Consider the following 25,632-nt stretch of genomic DNA (forward strand, 5'->3'; position numbering starts at 1 on the left):
AACTGGTAAACACCTCTTCCACTCTGTGTTTTGATCTGTGTACAAGCAAGATTCCCCAGATGAAAAAAATCAAGATTCGGCACAAAGGAAATAAGTTCTTCCTTCTATTCAATGCCTTACAAATCTCTATTACAAATTGCAAATCAGGTCTGAAATATTTAGACTCAAAAGTGTTCAAGAAAGAAAATACTTAGGTTCCAATTTAGCGAAATATTTAAGCATATGATTAATATAAGGTTAATAAGTTCCCAGGATCATACCAATAACAGCTAGAAATGACCTGTCAAGTCAACAACTCAATTTCCCTGCCACTCACCTATGATTATTCCTGGCAGTATATTTTTAAGGGTACATTCCAGTTTCTTTCCAGTCTTGTATATAATATGGGTAGCATTCTCAAATTGTCCTTTCTCAACATGTGTGTGGAGGAGTGGGGCTTTTGCTTGCAATAAATCAGAGCAGCAAAAGATTTATTGAGTTTTTAATAGGCTGTCTCTGATACACCGTTCTTGTTAAGGGTTTGTCTTCATTACTCTTAATATACAAATTAATATAATTGTCCTCCTCCTCGTCCTTAATCGTTTACTACTGTGTTATTTCAGACCTGGGACAGGGAAAATTCTTCCTTGTCCTCTTCTACCCCCAGTCATGCCAGGTCTTATGGGGAGAAAAAAATAAATGTTTAGGTGTAAGGCAAGAAGGAATTCTGCAATTCTCTTGAGAAGTAAAAGAGAACAGACCATGTCAGCATTGGCAAGGAACTCCCTCAATATGTCAGGTCCTTGTGAGGTTACATGACTGAAACACAACAGGTCTTGTCCTTTAATTGAACTGTGCATTACTATGTCCTGTTGATTTGGTTCCCTGCAAGTATTGGATCAAAACCTCTCTGCCACTTCAGAGATGGGTTCCTAGACTTAAACCCAGACAGGATCTATCTGTACACTAATGGAATTCAAAAACTCTAATGGCAGCAAGGGCTGGATAAGCTGGCACTTGAATGACAAGCCTTTCAAGACACCTAGATCTAGAAGTTAGGAATAGACAAGACTAAAGTTCATATAGTTCTCAATTGTATTATGTAGGCAAATAACACCACCAACATGTCTAACAAAATTATAGTAAGCATGCTTCCCTTTCTGCTTAAAAAATAACAAAACACACACTGAGATACGTGGAAATGACTGGGCTGCGATATGTTGTCAGAAGGGGTGGTCCTGACGCTTCACAGTAAGTTCCCTACCCAAGAATTATTCAGCCTCTTCTACTGACTTAAAGTCCTTTAAAGTTGGTTGGAGAAAAAAAACCCAACCAAGCAAAACAACTCATTGGCTCTAGTGGAATCAGGCTCATAGACACCCGTATTAGAAGCAGTGGATAGAATGAGTCACTAGGCCCGTTAGGACTATTTCTGGGTTACAAAAAGCCAGACTCGAAAAACTCTTGCCTGAGTGCTAATACTCCCCATTCAGTTAAAAAAAAATAGGAGCACTGGAACCCAAATACCTAAGTAAACATAGTCCTGGAGGCAGGAAAATATTAAAGTGAACATATATCATGAGTTTTTTCTTACTCCATTGGAAACATCCCAGCTGAGCATCATCTTAGCCCGTTCTTCAGCCTCCTTGGACCCATCCAAAACCAGGCCAAATCCCCCATTGATCACTTCACCCCTAAAAATATAAATGTAAGAGAATTAAATCAAAATAATTCAAAGCAATCCCACAAAATTCATAGGAGTTCACTTCAGTTGCACTGCAGGAAGAAGGATGAAAACATAGAAATGGTGCTGAATAAGAGACACTATCAGTAATCTTTATACTTGCATTAAAAAAGAAAAAAAGGAATTTAGCAGGGCAAAGGCCTAGTTTCTTGACCCGCAGCAAACCTATTCCATCTTTCTTGTAATGCCCAGCTAGCAGTCAAGATCTCCTCCAAGCAGGAGTGCCAAAAACTAAGCTTGTGGTGCATCTCCTGAAGGCTGCAGTCTGTACTGACTCTAGAAACAAATAAAGAAAGGTTAGCACTTCTGACCGTCTGAAGAGTTACCGATCTCTGGGTATTTTTAAAGGTTAGGCTGTTTGTCTTTGCTACACTGGAGCCTGCATATAGATAGGATCATGAGGAGGACTGTGTACTTATTGAAGCAGATGAATGTATTTATATTCTCTCGGGACAAATGAGAGAGCATAAGTATTTTATTAAAAAAGCGTTAACCACCACTTAATGCACATCTGCCTCGATCATTTAAAAAACAGTCATTCATTTTGCATGAGATATACATCGATGTTTAAAGACATCAGTGCCAACTTTCCAGGAAGCAGACTTATTGGCAGAAGAAGAACAGAAATATGCTAAAACTAACAGATTATCTTGGGAGGAATACCAGTCTGCTTTTAAAAGGACAGGGAAAACACGTAGAGCAAAACATCTTGTCTGACTTCAGAGTCTGGCCTGCTCAAGTTCCTGTTTTGTTGCATATGGTGAATAGTGGTGAATGCAGTTGAATAATTATCCATTGCTGTAAATCTATGAGAGTTCTGGCATTATAACTCAGCACCAGCAATACTTGAGAGATGGGGCATATTATACAACAACACATGGTATGAGAGACTACTAATGGAGACCCCAGAGGCAGGATTTTGTCCTCTGTGTTTTATAGTTAATATAATGAATAAATTCACAAAATGTATGTATAACAACATCAGACATATCCATGAATCAAGCAGGAGTTAGGTGTCTTCCAGTCTAGGAAGGAATAATTTCTTACTGTGTATTTTCCAGCAGTAACTTAAGCTTCTCAGGAAATGGTAAAATGAGGCTACATCGGAGCCTCGCAGACATGAGATCTACTTCCTGAAACTAGAATTCACATCGTTTCATTTTCAATATAATGTTGGTACTTACGTGATGTTAATTCCCTTTCACTACACTACCTGTGTGCTAAGCAGGACCCTATCACATAGCTGAGTGAGGAACTTGGAGCTCCAGATCTCACCATCATGGTACCATTCTGTGAACACCCTCCACTTTACCATTATTAGATATATCATTACTTCAAATACATTTTCTGTTGAAAGGCACAGTTTTCTTGAGACTGACAGTTCTCACAGCAGAATGTCAGTGAATGCATCAGTTTCTCATCTTCAGCAGGAAAAATTGAAACAAAGTCATGTTTCAATTGAGATGTTCAAATATTGGAAGCTGACTCTTCAAAATAAAATGTTTATTTTTGATTGACACTGTCAACACTTTTCAGCCTGGAATTTAATTCTCAGGATCTTTTTACTGCATGAAATCTTTAATTAGCTCTGCTCTTAGTCTCATTTTGGGATGAAAACAAACATCCAAACATCTGCATTTCTTGCAAATTCTACTTTTTGAATAGCTCATGTTGTTACTGTCGTCTCCGAAAGAGGGGACCAGGCTGGATGACATCATTACAAGTGTTATTGTATCAAGACCAGGGCCAGTTACTTCATGATACTCTGCTTGCTTCTGTGTATGGAGACCAAATTAGCACTGTTCTTTACTGTCAAAGTACCAAGCTAGAGTACACTTAAGAACATCAATGATGCCATTGCCATGTAATTGGGATCACAGTATAAGCACACCTCAAGACAGTCTATTGGCAATATCAGACAATAAGAAAATCAGACCTCTGGACCAGCGCTTCATAAAGAGATTCTATACAGGAAGACGATGTCCTTTCAGTGGCAAAGATCCGCTCTGTGCCCAGCATCCCAAAGAGCATCCTTTGAAGCTTAGGCATGAACAGTATATTGAATAGTAAGCATCTGATCTCACTTGCACTCCATAAATTTAGAGCCTCTCTGTCAATTTCCATGGAGTTACTCCAGTGTAAATCAGAATCAATCATCAGAATCTGTCCTACTGTCTAAAAAAATCACGCATAAATTAAATACCAATGTTTGTTAGGATGGATTTTCTAGCAAAACCTCTCACTTTTAAAGAGGAGCTCTCTGCCTTCATTAGCATTAGGTCATATTTTCAGGTAATTAAAGAAACATGTGGCATTTTGACCTAAGCTACCTCCTATAATTTCCAGATGTCTCCTTCTAAGGTGATCAAAGAAAACAAGGCCTCTCGCACAATCAAGATGTCACACTGTCAACAGTGCAGTTCGATTCTTAAATTGCTTCTGCCTTTTTGTTACTACAGGTTACTCAGGCTCCATACTAATATACATTCTTCTGCAAATAAACAGGCAGAAAGAAATGAATAACATTCATTTGCTGTAATTATAGTCAAGAGTATGTTAATCTTAAGTCTCTCAAACAGCACATGTGATGCAGATTCCAGCTAAATAAATATTAATCCTGCTTTTTCTGTTTGTCCCACAAAGCTATAACACAGAAAAATCAAAGCAGAAAAAAAGCACTTCTCTAATCTCGTAGGGAAGACAGGGCAGATCTGTCAGCAGTTCAGGCAAGCCCAGCCTCTGCAGGGGGTACTGGTAGCTGAACACAGTGCAATTGCCATTTCTGAACCCTCTGAACTGAAACTTGCCAATGACAACTTGATTTTTCTCTAATCGCGTGCATATTTGTTTATATATAAGCTTCCACGTGCACCTTCACATTTCCAAATCAGCTGATGACAAGAAGATTTTATCAGGCACACGGAGATTTCTTTACAGCAAGGTCAGCTGAATTTTTAGCTCTCTAGAGAAAAAGAAAAACAGGGTCCTAAAACCTAAAGGCATCTATCTCTTCCAGGCAAAGAGAGTAGTTTGTTATGGGTGGGGGTTTGTTTTGCTTCTTTTGCCACCTTTAAATTATTCCTCTCTTTCTCCTTAGAAGGCAAAAGAGCGCAGCACTTGAACTCGCCAGGGTGGTGCCATGATTAGTTAAGCCGAGCAGAACCACCTGTCATGCCGTGGCTTTCGGGGGCTCTCCAGACCACCGCATCTAATGACACGACATTGTTACCACATCCGAGTCTCAGCATGGTGGCTTATTAAGGCTTGTGCAGAGACAGGCCTAATTTTCAGGCTTCTCATTCTTCAGTGAAGCACAGTAATTTAATCACAGAGGGCTATATGACTGCTCCCAAGAACAAGGTGAGCAGATACTGTTCCACGAGGACAAGCCACTAAGCAGCCATAGGAAATGTCAAAAAGGATAACCAAACCCCGTTCTTCTATTTATATTTTGATTTCAGTGAATAGCCACATGCTAATTTTCTGATGCATTACAGAATTGACAGCCCCTCTGCTCTGCCTTGGGGAAGAGCTTCTTTCTAATGGTGTAACTCCACTTAAACAACCACAACAACATAACTGAAATTGCAGTGTGGTCAGTGCAGCTTTTCCAGAAGTAAGGGCAGTCTCACCATTCAGCCAATCTCTCTTTGAATTGCTCAGAGGGCTAGAAACGTGCAGGAGGGATTGACCTTACAGAGACCAGAGACATAGTGAATATGATCATTTGTATCCTTTGAATTAAGCATCATCAATACACAGAACATTTGTGACCTAAGCAATTATTTTAGCAATTCTAATAATTATAATTATCATTAAAAATGTTCCAAATATTTTGCACAACATGTAGTGGAAAGTGATTTTCTTTGCTTATATTTCATAAGCAGATATTTTAAAAGGTTAAACTCATCTAAGGCAATTCAGACAGAACTAGTCTGCTATCTCTGGAGTCTGAGATGGCCGGAGTAAGAAGATATTCTGGTACATATTTTCCATTCAGAGCTATGGAAGTTGTGAATAAAATCCTGGCCACGGTGGTTGTTATCAGTGAAATCAGTAAAGGCAAATTTTGGCTCCATGTGTCTAACCCCTCAGAAAGCTTTCTTATCCCATTGTTCAGTTTTGCTCTCAAGTACCTTCTATTCAGTAGTTACTTCACTGAAATCAAAGGAATTGGAGTACAGAAGAGGGAATTCTCCATCTGACTTGAAGGGCTATTTTCTAGATTCAGCTCATCCAGATGAGTAACAATTAAGTATCATCAAATACTCTCTGAGGATAACATCTGCTACAAGTTCTTTGGCTTGCTGTTGTTGGCATATTCCAGAGCAGATGGAACAGGGAAGCGGGAGGGTTCACTACAGTATTTAATAGAGGGTTGTGCCTCTTTTGTCTGGTAACACCACCATATGAAGACACGGCTGTAAATGGGAGCAGCTTTGCTGGATTATGGCTGGAAACAACAAACAAGAACTTAAGGCTCTGCAGCATGGCCAGGCTCTCATTTTCCCTACACCTCTGCCAATCCGGAGTAACCTTTTAGTGGTATATGAAGGAGATCAGTTTCCTTCTCCATATATATTTCTTTCATTCTGCTTCTCAGTTCAGGCATTTCTCTTAGTTCTGCATCATATGTGAAGGAGGTGTCTAATCCTGTCCTACCAGGCATGAGCAAGGGGAGAAAGACTGGGGGGTTTGCTGGCACCCGAGCTGTTTTGTATCAATAACCCCTCGTTGCACTTTAGCACATGAGCGTTTATATTGGGGTCCTAAGGTTACAGATTTAAATACAGCTTAGGGGGAAACCTAAACATAATCCATCCACTGACACTCTGGCTGTGCATGTGTGAAGACAACTTTGGAAGCAGGATCTGTTCAAAAAGACCATGGCAGACTGTCCTTGTTTGGCAAATTAAGTTCTTCAAACTGTGCTGTGGCCAATGTCCAAAACACTTTTTCTAGACATATGGGCATTAATTAAAAAAACCCCTCATACAACACCACACTTTACCATACAATATGTCCTTTCAGCCCTTGTTTCCAAACCCATCCTTCCCATGATCATGACGTTGTACTACTCCAGTAATACACACATCTTTTCTGCAATTCCCCTCCTGTCTCTCCTCCCCACACGCATACACAGCAGTGGTATCGGGATTCAGAGTCCAGCTTTAGAAACATAAATAAGTTCTTACCAGCCAACTCCACCACCGTTGTGCAATGCAACCCAGGTCGCTCCTCTAAATGCATCTCCTACGAAGTTTTGTACTGCCATGTCTAGGAGGAGAGGAAAGGTGTTATGGATCTGACATGCCGCATTCATTTTTTTCTGTCGTGCTGCTCACTCATTCCACTGGCACCTTGATTATGGCTGTGTTAAAGCAGTGTTGGAGGCAGGGTTTGCTCTCAGCTTCTCTCACAGATATACACTGAACATCTCATTCTTGGGAGGAACAGGCAAGAGATTTTCCTCCCACTCTTTGCCCCTACACTGGAGGAAGCAAATGCCAATTTCACACTGTAGTTTGTGAGGACTCTTGTGCTTTCTGCATTTGTGATCCAATTCAAGCAGCTGAAGAACCTATCACTCCTCAGCTGGAAGATACCTTCTCAGGGTGGAGAGAAATACAATCCTCCTCTTTGGGATGCCTCACTCACGGAAGAACAGGCTGGACACATCCATATGGAGGGTTTTAAAATGGGGGGGACACCCAGAAAACTACACACCTTGCAGTTCTCAGAAGCCTGAAGTATTTTCAGATCAGACTGCAGAGTTAATTCAGCCCTGTGCGGAAAGCTAGTCTAAAGCTAAGGAGTTGTGTTTTGGGAACAAAGTTGGAATGAAAGTGATACTGGCCCCGATTCTCTGGACATGGAGGAATTTTACCCTGAACATAACTGCTGAAATCACATAGGAGGTTTATTTTTTTTTTAAAAAAAAGGGAAATAATTTAGCAGACAAATGTAATTTGACTAATGTCAAATGCATGATTTCCACTGAAATGTTCATTAGAATTTTGTATATTCACTACAATTTGTGCATATACCCAGAGAGGTGGAAAGAGGTACACACAGAGTATAACAGGGTAAAATTTACTGAATGATTGTCCAGATTTAATACAGGACAGGTCATTTGCTTTGCTTTTAACAGCAAAAAATAAGAGACAAACAGCAATATCCCCACCAGCCACATTTGCAGGCCCACAGTTGTTTCATGTCTGATGGAAAAATGAGTTTACTTGAGCACTAATCTATGTTAAACCCTGTCAAAAGCCCCATTATTGCATCTTTTATCTGGCATTATGTCACTTTAATAACCCAATTATCATAATTACAGTGCTGTCAAGAGGGAATGGGAGAGATCAAAATCCCCATATTCTAAAATGTACAGATTTCATCCTCAGCCACTAGCATGATAAGAGTGGAGGCTGGACAAAGAGCATGGCAAGTGGACTAACAATGTAATAATGTGCTGCTCCTTGGCTTCGATAAAGGTCACTAACTGTGCAAATGTCTGTGCTGAAATACACTTTGCAGAGCTGCAATGACCCATGTTTGCCAAGGATCAGGCTGAAGTACTTACTTGTAAAGCAAAATGAGACAGGCAAACACTCTGGAAAATTCCTGTGTGCTGGAGAGGAGCCAATTTCACCTGAACTAGCTCAAATGTTAAAACAACAAGAAAGAAGGGAGAGAGGAACACCTAAGATGTTCTTTTATTACCTCCAGAGGCTCAACTGGTAAAACAGATTTAGGCCTGGCTTCAAAGACCAGTGAAATCAGTGGTCAACAGGCTTTAGATAAGGCCTTGGAGAAGGCAAAGGGTTCATGTAAATCATAAAATGCAAAGAAAAACACAGCATGATGAGCAATGGGGTTTAGCAAGCCTTGTTTCTATTGCCCTCTTCTGAGAGCATTGCCTTAGGTTTACTTATGTTGCTAAGCCCCGTGTTGGAGACATTACTTTGGATTGCTGTTCTCTCTGCAGCTGCACCATTTTCTCACAGCTTGTCAGAACCAAACATTATGCAAGACATCTATCCATCTGGCCTATTAGAACTAGCCAACATACTCAAAAAGTGTTGAAGTGGGGCTGATAGACACAGCTAAAAGCCTCATTTCATCAGGAAATTGAGTTAAGATAGCAGGGAACTTTTCTCCTATAAATTGAGCCATAATTTGGTTCTATTATGAATTCCCATAATGGAAGTAATTCAATACGCTCAGCTACCTCTATCGTAATTTCTCCTCCTACAGCAGCTTGTATTCTCCAATCTCACACCACTTCGTGACTGTCAGTTCATGACATGTGGAAACACTACTGAGCTAAAGCTATTATCATAATTTCCACTTTATGGATGGAAAATTGAGGAAGATTTAGGTTAAAAATTGCTTAGTGCTTCACTCGTTTTTTCACGTCTCCAATCTGATATTTCTTGGGTTTATTTCTCCAAAGCATCATTTCACAAACTTAAAAGCAGAGTCTGGTTAGCTCAGGTCAGGTGTGCAGAATTAAAGGCTCCTTTTGTATAGCAAACCTACATGATTTGCCCACAGTCACACTGTAAGTGAGCAACAAGGCTTGGAGCCTAATCCAGAACGCCTGACTTCCATTCTTAAGCTTTTACTATCAGAGTATGTTCCCTTGTGAATAAAAAGTTTCTTTCAGAATCTCCAGACTGTTTTCTTGAGTCTTCAGGCAATGAAGTGATCACAGCTGTGAATCTTTTTGCTTTAAGCAAAATACTATTATAGACCTGATTTTGATCTTGTGGATCCCAAGGAAATACAGCTGTAATTCTGCTCAAATCACCTCTTTGAAACAGTGAGGTGCAAAATGAAAATCAGACAGGAGATACAGTCCTCTGAGACAGACTGCTCTCCATTTACATTCAGGCAAATCTGGTGCATCTTCATTGAATTTTCAGCATTGTTCTGGACCTCTCCTATTTAACTAGCTCCACATTCATGTCTGTATCACTTAAATCCCACCAAGCTTCTCAGGAAATCTGATTAATTGGGATTAAAGGGTTAAACAAAAACATTTTTTTAAATTTTGCATAAAAACCAGTTTCTCTTTTAAAGCAATTTCCTTGTTTGCCCAGACAGACAAGCCTCAGCTGCTCTGCTGACCTGCGCAAAAGGCTGATCCATCATAAATGTTTGACGTTTCTCTGTAAGGACTGTCGGTCCCACTCACATCATGGTGATCTCGGCTGAGGACTACTGGAGCCTGCAAAAAGCCAAGGACAAGAAAATGGAATCCTTCATGGACTGTCAATGCTACTGAGAATTATCATTTGCTGAATTCAACTCTGTCTTAAGTAATTTAAAACCTCAGCTTTGCCACCTCTCCTAAACACCCTGAAACACCTTCTCTGCCTGTTATTCTTTATAAAACAGTTGTTCACATACTGTTCATGAAAGCCACCATCCTTTCATAACTAAGAACAAGAGCTTGTTTTTATACCAATAGCATCCTCAAAGGAGAGCAGGGAGAAGAGAGGAAGCAGTAAGGTTATTTCATCTGAACACTTCTTTGCTGAAATTTCAAAGACATTTCAGTATGCAAAAATCTTCTTTCAAAAATAGTTCTTGTTTCCTGTTGAAAATGAAAACTAACAGCAAGAAGTTTTACACTTTTTCATTCTTCTGGAAGATGTCAAAACTAAAAATAAGTTAGCAATGAACATCAGTGATTTCATACAGCTCAAACAAGTCCATTCTTGATCTGGAATTTAACTGACAGTATGAATCTAGACCAGCTTGCAGGTCTTCGTTATAATTTGCCATGCACAGGTTTTATATAAGAATAATTCACTCTTGGCATGGTGTGGTCTGGAATAGCTGGCTCTGTTTTATGCTGGCAGTGAATTAGAAAATCATTGAAAATAGACATGAGCATCCAGCTTGCAAGAGGAGGAATGGAGATTTGCAGAAACAAAAAAAGGACGCAACAAAATCTGAAGGGCCTGGGAGTCTGACCTTGTCAGTCATAGCTCCAAGTGAGTGCTCTGCCTGGTCAGGTTTATTTTTTGAGTCTAGCTTGCAGTGACGTTCATTTTGAATCCTGAGAAGGTCAACAGCATTTGAAATATTTTAAAAAACATATTCTCAGTAACAAAAAACAGACCGTTCCTAGCTGGAATCCATTCTAAGTTTTAGTTTGGTTTGCCCCTTTAAAAAGGGTAATTGTAATTCAGCTATAAAAGAGATGGAGGTGAATGAATGACAATGCCTTGGTCTGATGCTCCTGTACACACAGCAAATAATGGGTGTAATTACTGAGTGGTGCCTTCAGGATTTTGGTCCCCCCCAGGATGTCACATTGTACATCTACCTACAATACTCCTGACGAACTTAGAAAATCCCTATCCAATCTTGCCCATAGTATGTACTTTTATGACCACCACATATGGTCAGTGGGATTTTACCCAGACAACTAAGATATGACTCATTATGCACTAGAGGTGCAGCATCAAGCCTAATGATTTTCTTCATTCACATATACAATGCAAATGAAAATTGACTGCAGAGCTGGCTGTAGCCATAATATGGCTGAAAGTGAGGGATAGAGGGTAAGAAGCACTGGGGAGTGGTACAGTCTCTTGTTACTTTTAATGTTTGGGGCACTGCTAAGGAGTTTCAGTCCCTGCCTTGTGTTTTCAATAATCACAGCATGATATGTTGTGCTTGTAGATGCCCAAATAGAAAATAAGGCAGATTCCCAGCATGAAATAAAAGGTAGCGTATTTCAGAAAGTTTCTAAACTCATCTCTCTTCTATTATGTAGTGCAATACTGGTGACAGGCAGAGGAGGACTGAGCTCTAATACATGCTAACAGAATACTGGTCCCGTGTAAACAGCAGGCACTTCTGCTCTTACTGGTTGAAGCTTTCTTCTTTCCCACCTGCCACCCCTGTCTCAGCTATTAAACACAATTACCAGACCATATCAAGACAAAAAAGACAAACCTTAATCCTTCCTTCGGAAATTGCTCGATTAATAGCCACGGCTATAGACACACGACCCCTCTGATCAGAATACAAGATTCTAGCTTGAGAGCCAACAACCTGGAAAACAAAAATGCCAGAGTGATAAGCCTCTGTGTGCAACTGGCTTATCTTCAGGCTCCAGATAAATGGAGTCACAAGAGTGACCCCTTCCCTTCTGTAGGAGAAAGTGCAGATTATTTCTTTGTCAACATCCAGCTTCCAGAAAAAAAGAAATTAAAATCCCTCTTTGAACCCAGTTTTATCTTCACTCACACAATCAGTGAGATGTATTTCTGTATTCAGCTGCTACTGTCCAATAAATCCCACTTTTTAAATCAACCTGATTGCTAGGCTGTAATCCCCCTATCAACAAATCCCTTATCAACAGCTGAGAAACAGAGGTTTGGAACTGGCAATGGTGGGCTGGAAGGGAAGAGAAATATGGAGACAAATAATGGCAAAGAACATCTGTCCTGCACAGCTATGCTCTTCTCCAGCTTTTACCCCACAGACCAATCTGGCTTCCAGATAAGAAGAGCACATATGAGCCCTACAGTGTTACTGGTTAGCTTCACAGGGACATCCTGCCCTAAAAGAAAAACGAAGGATGCTTCACTAGCATTCTGCTTCCCACAACACAAAAGGACGGCAGTTCTTTGGCCTCATCTGTTTTGAAAAGGGTACTGGGAACTGCAGTCCTGAAAAGGTTGGGCCAAAGCAATGACAAGAGGAACAATTTGAATATCAGCACTCTGAAAGACAAGTAGTTACAAATGAGGTGGAGGGTGAATCATTGACATGTTTCACTCCACATATAAGACTAGATATTGCTGGATTATTTGAACATTTCCAGATGAGGAAGTGAAGGGACAGAACTGTTTCAGCTCACCCTAAAACGCTGCTGCGGAGAGAGGTTTAAGTTATCAGCCCTGCGAATTACGGCCAGTGTTTTCATTCATGCCCATTCCTGCTTTTCACTCCAGCATTCAAAAACTGCATTCTGGACCAGGAGAGGTCACATGTGCTGAAGGAGGTTGTGCACTTACCAAGCTGTGCCTGCCAGCTTCCCGAATCCAGCGGATGTTGTCATGGTACTGCTGCTTCACAGATGTGCTCACTTGCAAGAGAAAGCAAGCAAGAAAAGAGGTTTTGAAAATGAATGCAATATGCTCCGAATTTAATTTAATTCATCTGACAGCACTAGGAAGTCAAATTCTACTCTCAGATACAAGCACGCATATAGGAAATACTATATAGAATCCTCTGTGCAGCTGATGCAGTAACTGGTACCATATATTTAGAGGAAGGTATGAGATATCACCCAGGAGACAGCTGGAACAATAACTCCCATTCAGATCTTTAGCAAATTAAATTAAACCTTGAAATATGGGTTACATGTACTGTTCATTTTTGGTCACCTGGCTTGCTGCCTACTAAATGCCAATCCCTTTCCGAGCCTTTGCTAAATTAGTAGCTTTAGCAAACTCCATGACATTGGGTATTACAGTCCAGTCTTGCATCAGGTAGTAAATAACTCCTTCGAGTCAGCCAGCAGAAATTCTCAGAAGCAGCTGACAATACATACTTGAGGATAAGTTACACCAATGCTGGGATATAGATTTATAGCACAGCAGTTGCTTTACTAAATGACCCACATGAATGTTTTTATCCCAAGATAAACCTGAGGTCTCTCATCCTACAAACTCAGGTATGTTGCCTTGCATTAATATGGAGCACAAACTGCACGGAAAGAACTTATTATGGAGTAGCTACTTTATGTGCAAATCCACCCTACACCTTGTTTAGATTTATATGTTGCTATCTAAGAAGATAATTTTATCTAAGAAGATAATTTCATATAATGGTTTTATATTCTCCAGCTTCTCCTTTCATATCTGTGCCATTCCAACTCAATCAGCCAAACCAAAGAGGAGTAAGAATAAAGATATTTGAAGTGAAAGACAGTGAAATATGCATGTATCACTCAGATACATGGTGACCTCAGTACAATCAGCTGCCTCCAAAGGCATGGCACCATCTGTAGCAAGTAACAAAAGGGAGATAGGGTATGGAATGGGACAGAAGCATTGTCTTACACTTAATTTGGGGGGCTTTTAGAGTTATGCCTCTCCACACAGGCTGAGTGTGAGCTCAGATGAGGTTACAGTGGCTGAAGAAGTTACTGCCTGTAGGCTCTTTCTCTATGGGCTAAGCTACATCACATTACTTTGTCCTGAGAGACATGGTCAGCTACCAGCCTTAGCTGGCATGTGCCAACAGGTTAAGCCACAGTGACTGGCTCATGTATTGGAACTCAAGTTATAATCATTTCTGCAGATGTCAAGATAGCATGTTCCCCATCGCTTTCCAGCTCTCGCCCATTTTCATGTCAAATTATAATGTATGTATAACTTATATTTGAAAGTCAGTCAAACTGGAAAAATTGCATACTGCTAACTTGAAATTGTCCCTGGTAACCGAGAAGAATGTTTAGACTACTCTTTCCGCCAGGGAATATGTCAGCAGATCAGCATAGTAAAACTAGAAAAAGGAAAGAGGAAAAGGCAAGATACTCATATTTAAACCAGGTTAAACACATTTTTAAAGGGAAATGTCAAATATGCTCATTCCTGCACAGGCAGGCCTTCCATACAGAGAGCTTTAATGATCCTAAAAAGACCTGTCAGTGCGTTAGGGGTTGGCTCCAAGTGATACCTTCTAAACTCTGCAATGAGGATTAACATGCCACCTCTTAGCTTCGCAGGGAGCAAAAGATGAAATGTCTGCTAGTGCTGTCCTAGTAGGATTGTGCTGCCATTCATAAGCTTTAAGGAAGCATCTTCTAGACAGTAATGGGTAGTATTCACTTAGGTTATTATAGATATTTAATGAGAGTTTACAGGAGTTACTCTAGAAAACCGAAGAGTGAATGAGTTCCTATCACTTCTATAAGCTATCTCAGAGAGTACTTATCACAGTTTATACTTCACAGGGCACAGACTTATAGAAAAGATCTTACTGTCTGTTAATTCTATAAAACATATCCAGAAGAGAAGCCAGATGAGAATACTGACTACAAGGACATATCTCAACACAGTACATCCATCCCTCCCAGCCAGCTCCAATAAAGTCATATTCTCTGTCCTAAACGGTGGTATGTCCAAAGTTGGATTTCTTCTATTATCCCTGGGGAAGTGAAGAATCCTCCCTTTTATTTAGTCTTACTTCCTGCAATTGAAAAAATCTTACAGCTCTCTCCATGTGTCTCATTTACTAAACTGCTGCCCCCACCTCCCCACCCCAACAGGAATATGTTTTAAGTCAGGCAAGCTACTGTGTTGCTTCTGGTGCTTCATGGGCCCTTGTACTTATTTAGGGTTTAAAAGACACTAGAAAGCATTGTGTACTCAGAGGAATAGTCCTCCTCAACACAGAGATTGGCTTCCTTTGCTCTTGGGAGATTTGTATTGTTGTTATGCACCAACTCAGCCTTCAAACTACCACAGAGGGCGTAAATCCAAATTACACTCCGATCATCAGTGCTGCATCTCTTCTGCAAAGGCTAACTTAAAAGCTCAGGTAGCCTAGGAATGGAAGCAGATAATAAAACCACATAGGAGTTTTGCATAATTTGTGAGGTTTAAGTGCAAAAATTCATCTCCACAAAAGGAGAAGAATGGTTAACATTGGACTCAAGGCCAGGTTAAAAGTTTAGACTTGGAATGCAACAGACTTCAGCTCTGCAGAGTTTTCACTCAGCCTTCATAACAGATTCTTTTATAAAATTCAAAGGTAGGTTCAGATTTTAGATGTATATGTGTGTGAGGAAATCCAGATCCTGGAATTTGGTCCAAGCCCACGTCCCATAGGAAGTGGACAGCAAGTGGAATACTCAAGAACATGAATCCATGAATGGCTGTTTATTTTCTGACCAAATTCTGTTTTCATTTCTCTTTGAAATCCTATTCCCATTGTCCTGCCAAAGTCAACAGCAAATCCAATAATAACCTTGCCCTTAAGCCTGTTTTCACCTGTTGGGATTTTTTTAATGTCATTTTTCATTTAAATTAAGAATATACATGCAAGAGTTCAGTGCTTTTTGTCTGTGGAAGAGACTTCTCTCCCCAGCTTTACATTACCAACCATATAAACACCCACATACTGTTGTTCACACGGTAACTGATTAATTTCCTAGTTTTGCAATGCAAATCCAAAGGTCATGCTTCAGTTCAATCTTGAGAGAAGATTACTGGAGATTGCAGTATATGGCAGAAAAATTACTGCAAATTTTTGAAGGTAGATCCAGCACTATCATATTGTATTTCACCCTCCCTTCAATTAAGCCCAGGGATCAGGTTTAAAAACATGAAAGTTTCAATATCCATAGAACAGGGTAGGCTCTTCTGGGTCATTGCATTAAAAATGCCTTATGCTTCAGTGTTATTTCTTGAAGATGACTCCTAAGGAAAGTTTAAGAGAATAGACAGAACTAATGACCTTGCAGGGTAAGACCCACTCTATCAATAATTCACTTCTCAGGAGGAAGAGGAGGCTGGACACCAGCCTTATGTTACAGATGGACAACAGTAGTTTTGTTTCAAATGAGACATATCTGAATGTGGTATATCCTTTTCAGAAATACCACCCTAGATCCTTGCAATGCTAACTGTTGAGAATAGGAGAGCATTCAAAATTTTCACACTTCTGTTCATATTTCAATGATGTCTTCATGAAAGATGCAACAAATATTTCAATATTGCCAGATAAAAAATATTATGCTCTCCTCCTCATAAAATATGCTTTGGATTTGTGATCCATTTCCTTCTGATTCCTTCCTTGATTCTGATAAGCACAAAGATCCACTCTCTCTGGAAACAAAAGAGCTGAGGACTTCAGTGCTAGGGGTAAATGACACTCAAGTCTTTGAGTCTGCTGTCCAGTTACTGTAAAAATAGATAGAGAAAGGGAAAGGAATAGGGCCTTCCACTGCAACCTGGCAGATTAGGATTCATATTTGCTGATATAAAATTAGCTTTGTCTCAGTTCTCATTCATAAGGAGTGGATAACAGTAATAGCCCACTTTCAGGGATATGGAACAGTGAAAGACAGTGTAATTCCTAGATACTAGAGTAGCATACAGATCCATGCAGATATTCCAGATTGGTTCCACCAGTGAGTAGAAACAGCTGTCAATTTATTAAAAAATGACAAAAAAGGAAGACCTCAGAATTGTAATCACAAATAAATGACACTGAATGGAGCACCACACCCATGAAACCTGGGTTTCCTGCCATTGATCTGCTTGCTAGCCTCTTAAAAACCTCCCTAGACTCCCATGCCTCATTCACCTGTGAGACAGGGGCAAAGCAATCTGACTCCTTTAAAAAAACTCTTGGAGACCTGTTGATGAATGATACTGTTTGCCTTAAAGTTTGAAGGTGACAAAGTACAGGAACATCTGTAACAAACTAAAAGAAAGGCTTTTAATTGCAACAATAGCTTTGGGATCAGTAACCCCTCTACATGGTGTTTTTACATTTTACCTACTGGTTACACTCCTTACAGGAACTTGGAGAACAGCAAAATTTCCTGCCCACATGGAACAGGCAAGAGACTGCTTTCTATGGTTTCAGCCAAAAGCTGACACACACTTCACAACTCTGTTTCCTTTTCTCCCCAAAAGCACCCCCAGCGATGGGGGTGTGGGTTGGTGTCTTACCTCCCTGACGTATAGAGTCTTCCAGCACAGACATGGCAATCGAGTCAGTGGTAGCAAGATCCTGTGGGTCACCTGAGGTACAAACCCAGCGGAATGGCCCAAATCCCAGGGAAAAAATGTCCCTGGGAAGAGAACATGTTTCATTAAGAGATAGTTGAAATTCTTTCCTTATTTATCCTGGCTGCTAGCAGTGCTTTTCTTTCATTAGCTGGAGACGGAAGAATTTGAAACATTTTCAATGAACTATTCTAAACAGAAGCATCAGGGACCATTAATTGAAAAATTAAACAGTGCTGTTTCACACAGCCATCAACTGGTGTATAAAAATATGGTCAAGCCAGAATTTTGATAGGAGTGTTGGGCAGTTGTATCAAACAAATGCATTGTCAAGTGAATTGCAATTTTACTTTTGAGTCATCTGCATTGTCAAGTGAATTGCAATTTTACTTTTGAGTCATCAAATATACTCTCCCTGCTGCCTGGTCTTTTCATCCTTAACCCAGGCTGACTCTGAGTACATCTACACTATCACGCAAGTGTAGGTTCTGAACAAGTGCCTGAGTCCAAGCTAATTTGCTGTCCACATTGTTTACACACAATAGTAAGACACTCTTCAGTTGAGTTCCAGAAGACATCTAATCTGGTTGGCGCCTTACTCTGTTCAAGCTCTTATTCACATGGCATAGGCAAGTTAAGCATGAGTCAGAGGCAAAAGGTGTTACAGACCCCGTCCCTCAACAGCTCTCCTGATATCAATTTTTTCTACAAGCAGTATGCACAGCTTGGCTAAGAAGTACAGTCAGCAACATGGGCTAGAAGAGTGTCCTATTTCAGATGCGCTTTTAACTTCAGTGTAGACATAGACTTTGCAGCTCTGCTGCTCTGAAGAGACAAGCTCTCCATTTTTAGCACCTAGAAGTAAAGTTGCATATAGTTACAGTTTGAGGCTGTGATTTGCCTATTCTCTTGAGTAGAGCTGCTTAAGGAAAATTGATGCAACAAAAGAGAAAATGCAGCTATTCATGTAAAGGAGTGAAGAGTTTTGATTTGACAATGTTTTAGCTTACTGCTCACACATCTGATGTCTGCTTTCATAAGACGTTTTAATTCTAAAAAGGATAAAGCTTTACACCAAATTATCAAGACATGACATGCCTTTCAGGACAAAATATTAGCAAAACCTCTGCTGTCAGATTTTACTCAAGTTAATCACATACAACATGCCCCTCCATGTCTGGCTCTTCTTTTCCTCTGTACACAGGAAAATGCAAGGAGTAACTCTACGGAAGCCAATAGAAAACATGAGCATGATGCTTACAGCCAAAAGGACATCTTCCTAAACACCACTGGGCATTACTCCAGAGTGGAGAAAGATAAGACTAACTTTGGCCTAACACCTGTGAGATCAATTTTCCTACTTCTACTATTGGCTCCTTTTCATAATTTATAGTACACTGCAAGATTTGCATTAAGTGGAATCTCTGTAGTACTCTCCCCCTAAACAGGAGTCACAAGGCACTTGAATGCTTTATTCCAAACTCTCCCCAACATACCCCATGATGTGCTGAACGTAGGAAGGATAGCGGAATTCTGTTTTATTGGCTCCTCTTTTCTGAACATCAGCACCTATAAAAGAATTTTAACAGTCAGTGACTTGATGAAGAAATACTATAAAATGTAAAACCTGGGTTCCCATGAAGGCTCTACCTCAGCCACAGAGAAGGTATGGGGTCTCAGAGAGTGAGAGAGAGAGACTAAAGAGTTAGCATAACACATGGCCAACCCTATTTTACCAAAACATACAACTGGGAAGATGCATTCAGGATTGTCCTTGTTTCCATCTAACAACCCCAGGATGTACTCACCAGCCCTTTGAGCTTCCAAGAGAAAAGCATTGCCATAATCCCAAAAAAACATGCCCTTATCAGCTAGCCTGTTAATAGCAGCCACATGTCTCTTCAGACTGAAATAAAGAAGGAAACAGTTATTCTTGAGACTGACAAAATATCAAAAAGAATAATATCATGAACTCACTAAAGGCATGGGAGTAAGGAGAGACAGATGGAACCAGAAGACCTTAGAGAAATTCAGATATAAACCCATAAGATATCAATTGAGATGCTTTCAGTCTCTGTAGCACCTGTTGTCCCCAAATCTTGACAAGATTTATAGCTATTAAGGGAATTTCATTAATTAGCAGAGAGGGGACACATCTTTCAGCAAAGAAATGCATCCAGCTGTGAGGATGGAAGGTCATAACAAAAACCAGCCTACACAAAACTGCAAAACAGTTTAAGAAGTTCACAGAAAAAGTGAGCAGAGATAGAACTGAAAATGGCTACACATCAGCTTTCTGGCCTCTCCCTTGGCCAAAACAGCCCAATTTTTTCTTTGTTTCCAACAGTGGATAATTCCCCAGGACTGCTTTCTTAATGTCCACTTAACATTATCTAGTTCTAATTTCAATGCATAGTTGCATATGGAGTTGTATGTGCATAGGTGTAACCTCTTGGCACTCTAGAGAGGTAAATCCATGCCTAACAAGTGAAATTGGATTTTTTTAGTTCATGCCTAGCTTGTTAGAAATTAGTCCCTCCCAGAAATTTACCTTTCTGTTACCTTACAGTAGTATGATACAGAATTGGGAAACTGGAAAGGTCCTTGTAGTCCCTCATCCAAAGTCAAATAGTTTTATACCCATTTTCTACCTTCCACTGGAAAAAGGTCTCCAGCCTGAATGTTCAAGGTGAACAAAACCAGAGTAGAAGCCATAAAGTCTCAAAAGTACCAGTTGAGAACAACAATACAGCTTGCTGCCTCCATTCCACAGTTCTTTATTTATATATAAATTATGCCAGATTGCTCCCTTTATAATGTCCAATTCCAATTTCACTTGCAAAGCCATAAATCAGGAGTAGCTTCCCAAAATCAAGATGCTAAACAGAACTTACAGTTGTAGCAAGCTGGGAGGAGTGACAGGGAGATTGTCACCTCCTTATATCTTTCCCTAAAAAACCATTCCTGGCCATAGCTGGAAGCACAGTAGGCTAGATAGACTTCCTGGCTTATCCATTGGGTTTTTATGCTATATTCAGTGAACCTAAACCAACTGGTAGAATAAGTGGAATTGTACTTATTGTCCCAGATTTTTAAAATCTAATGCAATTTAGAAATTTATAGAAGTGAAATAAATCATTAGTGTTCAGACCTCTGATCTTCTACACTAGTGACTACTCCTAAAATCATGGGAAAGTGCTGGCTGCTAGATTCCGAGTGATAGCTGTGTAAGTACAAAGTTGGGAGTTATTCGTACTGTAGCTCTACCCTAAATTTCTACTGAAATATCAAAGAACAGAAACTTCTTGCAAGACAGACAAAAATCTGATCACTTGCAGAGCAACTAAGCTTAAAGTTTAAAAACATGTATGGCCAAAACTTTTACCTCTCTTGTACCAGGGTCCGGAACTTCCCCGGATTGGTGGAAAGGAGCTGCTTTGCTTCCTCAAAGCCAAGCTGTACTGGGTAGTATCCCCCGCTGAATGGGTTATGACATGAAGTTTGGTCAGAGCCCAGATCAACTAGCAGCTCTCCTGTTGTGTCCAACTCATATACGAGCCTCTCCCTGGGGAAGACAATGAATAAATGAGTGTTTGAACAGAAGCTGTCATTTCACATTCTAGCTCCTCTTTCAGGTGAACTTCTGCCATCCCAAGAGGTTGTTTATAAAGGTATGCCCCTGGCAGGCTAAATCTTTGTTTTAGCAGTCAGGAGGTGGGAAATGATGGTGATGAAGATTTAGGTGCAACTTTTATACTTCACATTTACATGTGCAGGAATGCCATTAGATGAGTCAGATACCAGTATGACATACCAGTCTTATTGGTCAGTCTCAGCCCTTGGTATATGGTATGACAGCAAGATGTACCATTGGATAAAGCCTCAAGAGTGCCAGAATTTCTATCCATCATCTGATTATTTTTATTCAATCAATGTCTCATACTTCTATTCTTACGAAGTAAAAAAATATTTCTTGCTATCCAATTAGCAAAAAGTTAGAAGGAAAGTGTATCGTGGTTTAACCCCAGCCAGCAACTAAGCACCATGCAGCCACCCACTCACACCCCCCACACCCCCCCCATCCAGTGGGATGGTGGAGAAAATCGGGAAAAAGAAGTAAAACCCCTGGGTTGAGATAAGAATGGTTTAATAGAACAGAAAAGAAGAAACTAATAATGATAATGATAACACTAATAAAATGACAACAGTAGTAATAAAAGGACTGGAATGTACAAATGATGTGCAGGGCAATAGCTCACCACCCACTGACCGACACCCCGCCAGTCCCCGAGCGGCGATTCCCTGCCCCCACTTCCCAGTTCCTATACTGGATAGGACATCCCATGGTATGGAATACACCGTTGGCCAGTTTGGGTCAGCTGCCCTGGCTCTGTCCTGTGCCAACTTCTTGTGCCCCTCCAGCTTTCTCGCTGGCTGGGCATGAGAAGCTGAAAAATCGTTGACTTTAGTCTAAACACTACTCAGCAACAACTGAAAACATCAGTGTTATCAACATTCTTCTCATACTGAACTCAAAACATAGCACTGTACCAGCTACTAGGAAGACAGTTAACTCTATCCCAGCTGAAACCAGGACAAAGTGATACATTCTTTCTTCATCCAAGGAAGACTCTTGGGGATTTCTTTCCCTTAGAAATTCATTGTTCCATAAGGAAAGGAGAAGGTGCATGGGAAACAACTGAGAACTGGCACACAAGGATGAAGACCTCTCTTTTGACAATACAGTTTTTCATGAGCATGTAGAGTAATGAACTCAGCACTAGGTTTAACGTCTCTTCTCTTCCAAGTTTGGGAAATAATTCCACCTTGACTAACAAGCAAGAGCATTAATATATCCATTATCCACATATACTACTTACCACAGATCTACCACATTCCCATGGTAACCCAAACTAAGGGCAATTTTATTCTTTCTTGCATCTCTAGAATAGATTAAAAAGATCGGTTGAAGAAAATGCACCTCCTGTAGTTTCATCTTGCAATGTACAAATCACAGAGTCAATCCCAGCAAAAAAAGTCTATGTGGGGTTTCCAACACTCATCTAGGCAACAGATCTTTCAACCTTTATTTAACTGCTAATCACTGATTCCAGAAAGCTTGAATGATGCTTCAAGTGTAACATTATTTGTAGTTGCTTTATGCAAATTCATGAAACTAAATGAAGACACATTTAACATATATAAATGATATGAAGCATTGGTAGTGGCTTGCATAAGCATTGATAGTCACTAATAATGACTGCTGCTGTTTGGAAGGATGGATTCAAATTCAAAAGCAGACCTAGAATAAGAGGTGTCCCTCAACCTCTTCTATATGCACACTAAAATGGCACAGTGCAGAAAGATGTAAAGTGATGATTAGGAAGCAGAGATAAACTCACTGAATTACGTTACAAGTCATACCTAAGGCGAGCAATGCAATGGTCCAGGTTGTTAGAGATTTCCATCAGCCATCCCTGTTTGTGACGTTTCAAAAGTGCTGCTTCATCAACCTAAGAGAAGTAGTAGGTATCTTAAAACTCCTGTTTCCCCTATCCAGTCACTTTTACCTTTAGTTTTTCAATTAGCCTGCAAGAAAGAGTAGCAAATAGGTAAAGGGAATAGCCTTGCCTTGGCCTTAAGAACATGGAGTGATTGTTCAAATACTTATTTTTCACCTCTGATTTTTTTTAAACTTTCTGTTCTCTTTTACTCCAGGCTCAAAGCAAGAAAAATAAAAGACTTTTTGATACATCGCTGCCCAAAATATTTTACAAACCAAAACTTATAATTAAAATTCTACAACAGGTAATATTTTCCCACAAATTTTAATTATTCTTATTGTTTCTTTTCATGATTATATTGAAAAAATGAAAGCCAAAATGTATTTTTTAAAATCTGGCTATTTTCTGTGAAAATAAAATTTCTATTTAATTAAGGAAATATTTTCTTTGATCATCTCAGAGATAGACATTTCTGCCAGACTACTCAGGATGAAGCAATCGTTTGCTGAATAAAATTGACCCTCACTTTTGTTCTTTGACTGCTGGTTGAAAATCTCAACCAAATATGGAAAAGAAAAGAGGAAAGCATTTCTTGTCCCAGCTGGCTAATGCTTCTGAAAAATGGAATGGATCAAAACAAAACTACGTCTTTAATTCCCTCTTGTTTGAGCTTTGAAGATCCAAACAAGCTCAATCCCAAATTTGTACTCTTTTCTGGGCTTAGCTTCTGTGTGTGTCAGTGTGTATATGCATGAGACAGCTGGATAAAAATATAAATGGATAGATAAACTGTGGAGGCTTTGGCACAGATTCCGTATTAATGGTTCAATGTACAAACCTGCACATCATTAGTACTTTTATAATGAGCTATCAGTGGCATAAAGCAAGTAGCAAAATTAATTCAAGCCAATTTTTGGTGGTAGCAACGGATTTAAAACACCCACAGTAGTGTGTGTATGCATAAGAACACATGACATGAGTATCTTCTAGTATTTCATTAAAGCATTTTTATTTCTCTATAATCCACCCCCATCATTTTCATTCTATTATTTCTCATTAACAAAGTATTTATATGTAAATTAAATAAGTTCTGTATTCAGGTGCCACTTGAACACCAGGAAACCTTTTCTTTCCTAATTATTCTTAGCATGAGAAACCTTCTATCATTTCCCACATCAGTAATAAAGAGTATCCTTCCAAAACCCCAGAGTATGACAATATCAGTGTCACTGCCAGTGGAATTACTCAATAAAGTCATGTGCCATGGGGGACAGCTTCTTTGGGAGTTATTTAAATCAGCACAGGAGGAAAGATACTAAATGGTCTGTATGAATTACAGAAATCGGGTGCATTTAAATCTCAGCATAACACGGATCAGATCTATTTAAATCTGTTTCCACATCCTACATATTTTACTTTAACCCTCTCTGACATTCTTAGTCTTTCACAGACTTGCTAGCATACTCAAGAAAACTAGCTTCCTTTGAACCACACTTTCAAAAATACGCTCAGTTTTTTTGATCAGCATGTCAGTAGTTTAAAAAAATTCCAAACATGATGAGCTAATGTCACCTCCAGTGTAACCCTAGAGAGCTTAGTGCAGCTCACAGGAGATGGTCTGGCCCTTCACATAACTATTTCATAAAATTACAGTCTGCTTCGTGTCAAACAGAAGAGGTAAAAGACTTGCACCATTAATCCTTTCTGTCTGAGCTTCGGAAGCCCTGGCTGACAAAATGACATCTCTTGCACAATTCATCAATGTAATTTGCATAAATAGTTCCTTAAATAAAAAATATGTACATATATATAGCTATCCACATGTGCTCCTGAGACTAATTTCCGACAAGGATCATCTCACAGGAGATAAAAACCAGGCGATATTCAGTCTCCTGAACAAAATCATCTGCAGCCATAGAGATGAAAAGGACAAAGGATTGCTGTGAATAGCATTCACTGGAATCTTTCCTTTGTGTTCTTGCATTTGAAAGATCATGATGACAGGGTAGAAGTCTGAATAAATATAATTTATTCAATAGCAAATTGAATAAGTTTATTTCATCTGCAGGGAGTACCTGATGAGACCTCAAGTACATGCAAAACTCATGTGCTAACAAACCACTTTTGCACCATCATTGCAAAACTGATGAAACCCCAACCTTCTATGAATAAGACCAGAGCAGGTCAGATTTACTGCTTGCCACGTGGGCAGTCTGACCCATTATGTTTTGAAGTTTAATTATAATTACCATCGGTCAGATTGCAATATTCTTACCCTTTTCATTGTAGCAAGTGACATGCCCATAGCAGAGGTCTGCCAGCTAATTCTCTCTATAAATTACTTTGACTGAGAAGGCTAAACTCCCACTCCAGTCAGCTGCAACTGGAGTTTAGTTCTCAAAAATCTCTCTTCCTCCGGAGCAGTAATGAGCTTATCACCTGCAGATAGTCAAAAGAGCTCAATGCACTTTGGTCAGTCCTATATCTGCTCCACCAAGCATGTTTCCCCAGTGGATTTAATTCAAAGGTAATCATGAGGAAAGAAATGCATGGAAATGTTTATTGTTTCTCAATAGTCAATATCATTAAAGATATTTACTACCATTTTTCAGACTTGCAGAGCAACATTTTC

At 39.7% G+C, this 25,632-nt stretch overlaps 1 protein-coding gene across 1 annotated transcript in view; it reads right to left on the bottom strand.

The window, feature by feature from the left end:
• The window catches only part of UROC1 (urocanate hydratase 1), a 44,396-nt gene that overhangs the window by 740 nt on the left and 18,024 nt on the right, over positions 1 to 25,632 (bottom strand). The window contains exons 9-19 of the mRNA XM_049826560.1: positions 22,921 to 23,009; positions 22,377 to 22,439; positions 20,882 to 21,061; positions 19,305 to 19,402; positions 18,993 to 19,065; positions 17,440 to 17,561; positions 12,766 to 12,836; positions 11,699 to 11,797; positions 9,857 to 9,956; positions 6,919 to 7,000; positions 1,574 to 1,673 (exon numbers count right to left, since the gene is read on the bottom strand). Of these exons, the coding sequence (XP_049682517.1) occupies positions 1,574 to 1,673; positions 6,919 to 7,000; positions 9,857 to 9,956; positions 11,699 to 11,797; positions 12,766 to 12,836; positions 17,440 to 17,561; positions 18,993 to 19,065; positions 19,305 to 19,402; positions 20,882 to 21,061; positions 22,377 to 22,439; positions 22,921 to 23,009 (1,077 nt within the window). The remainder of the gene's footprint in view (positions 1 to 1,573; positions 1,674 to 6,918; positions 7,001 to 9,856; positions 9,957 to 11,698; positions 11,798 to 12,765; positions 12,837 to 17,439; positions 17,562 to 18,992; positions 19,066 to 19,304; positions 19,403 to 20,881; positions 21,062 to 22,376; positions 22,440 to 22,920; positions 23,010 to 25,632) is intronic.

Source organism: Accipiter gentilis, chromosome 23, assembly GCF_929443795.1.
Source record: "Accipiter gentilis chromosome 23, bAccGen1.1, whole genome shotgun sequence".
In the NCBI taxonomy this organism is placed as follows: domain Eukaryota; kingdom Metazoa; phylum Chordata; class Aves; order Accipitriformes; family Accipitridae; genus Astur; species Astur gentilis.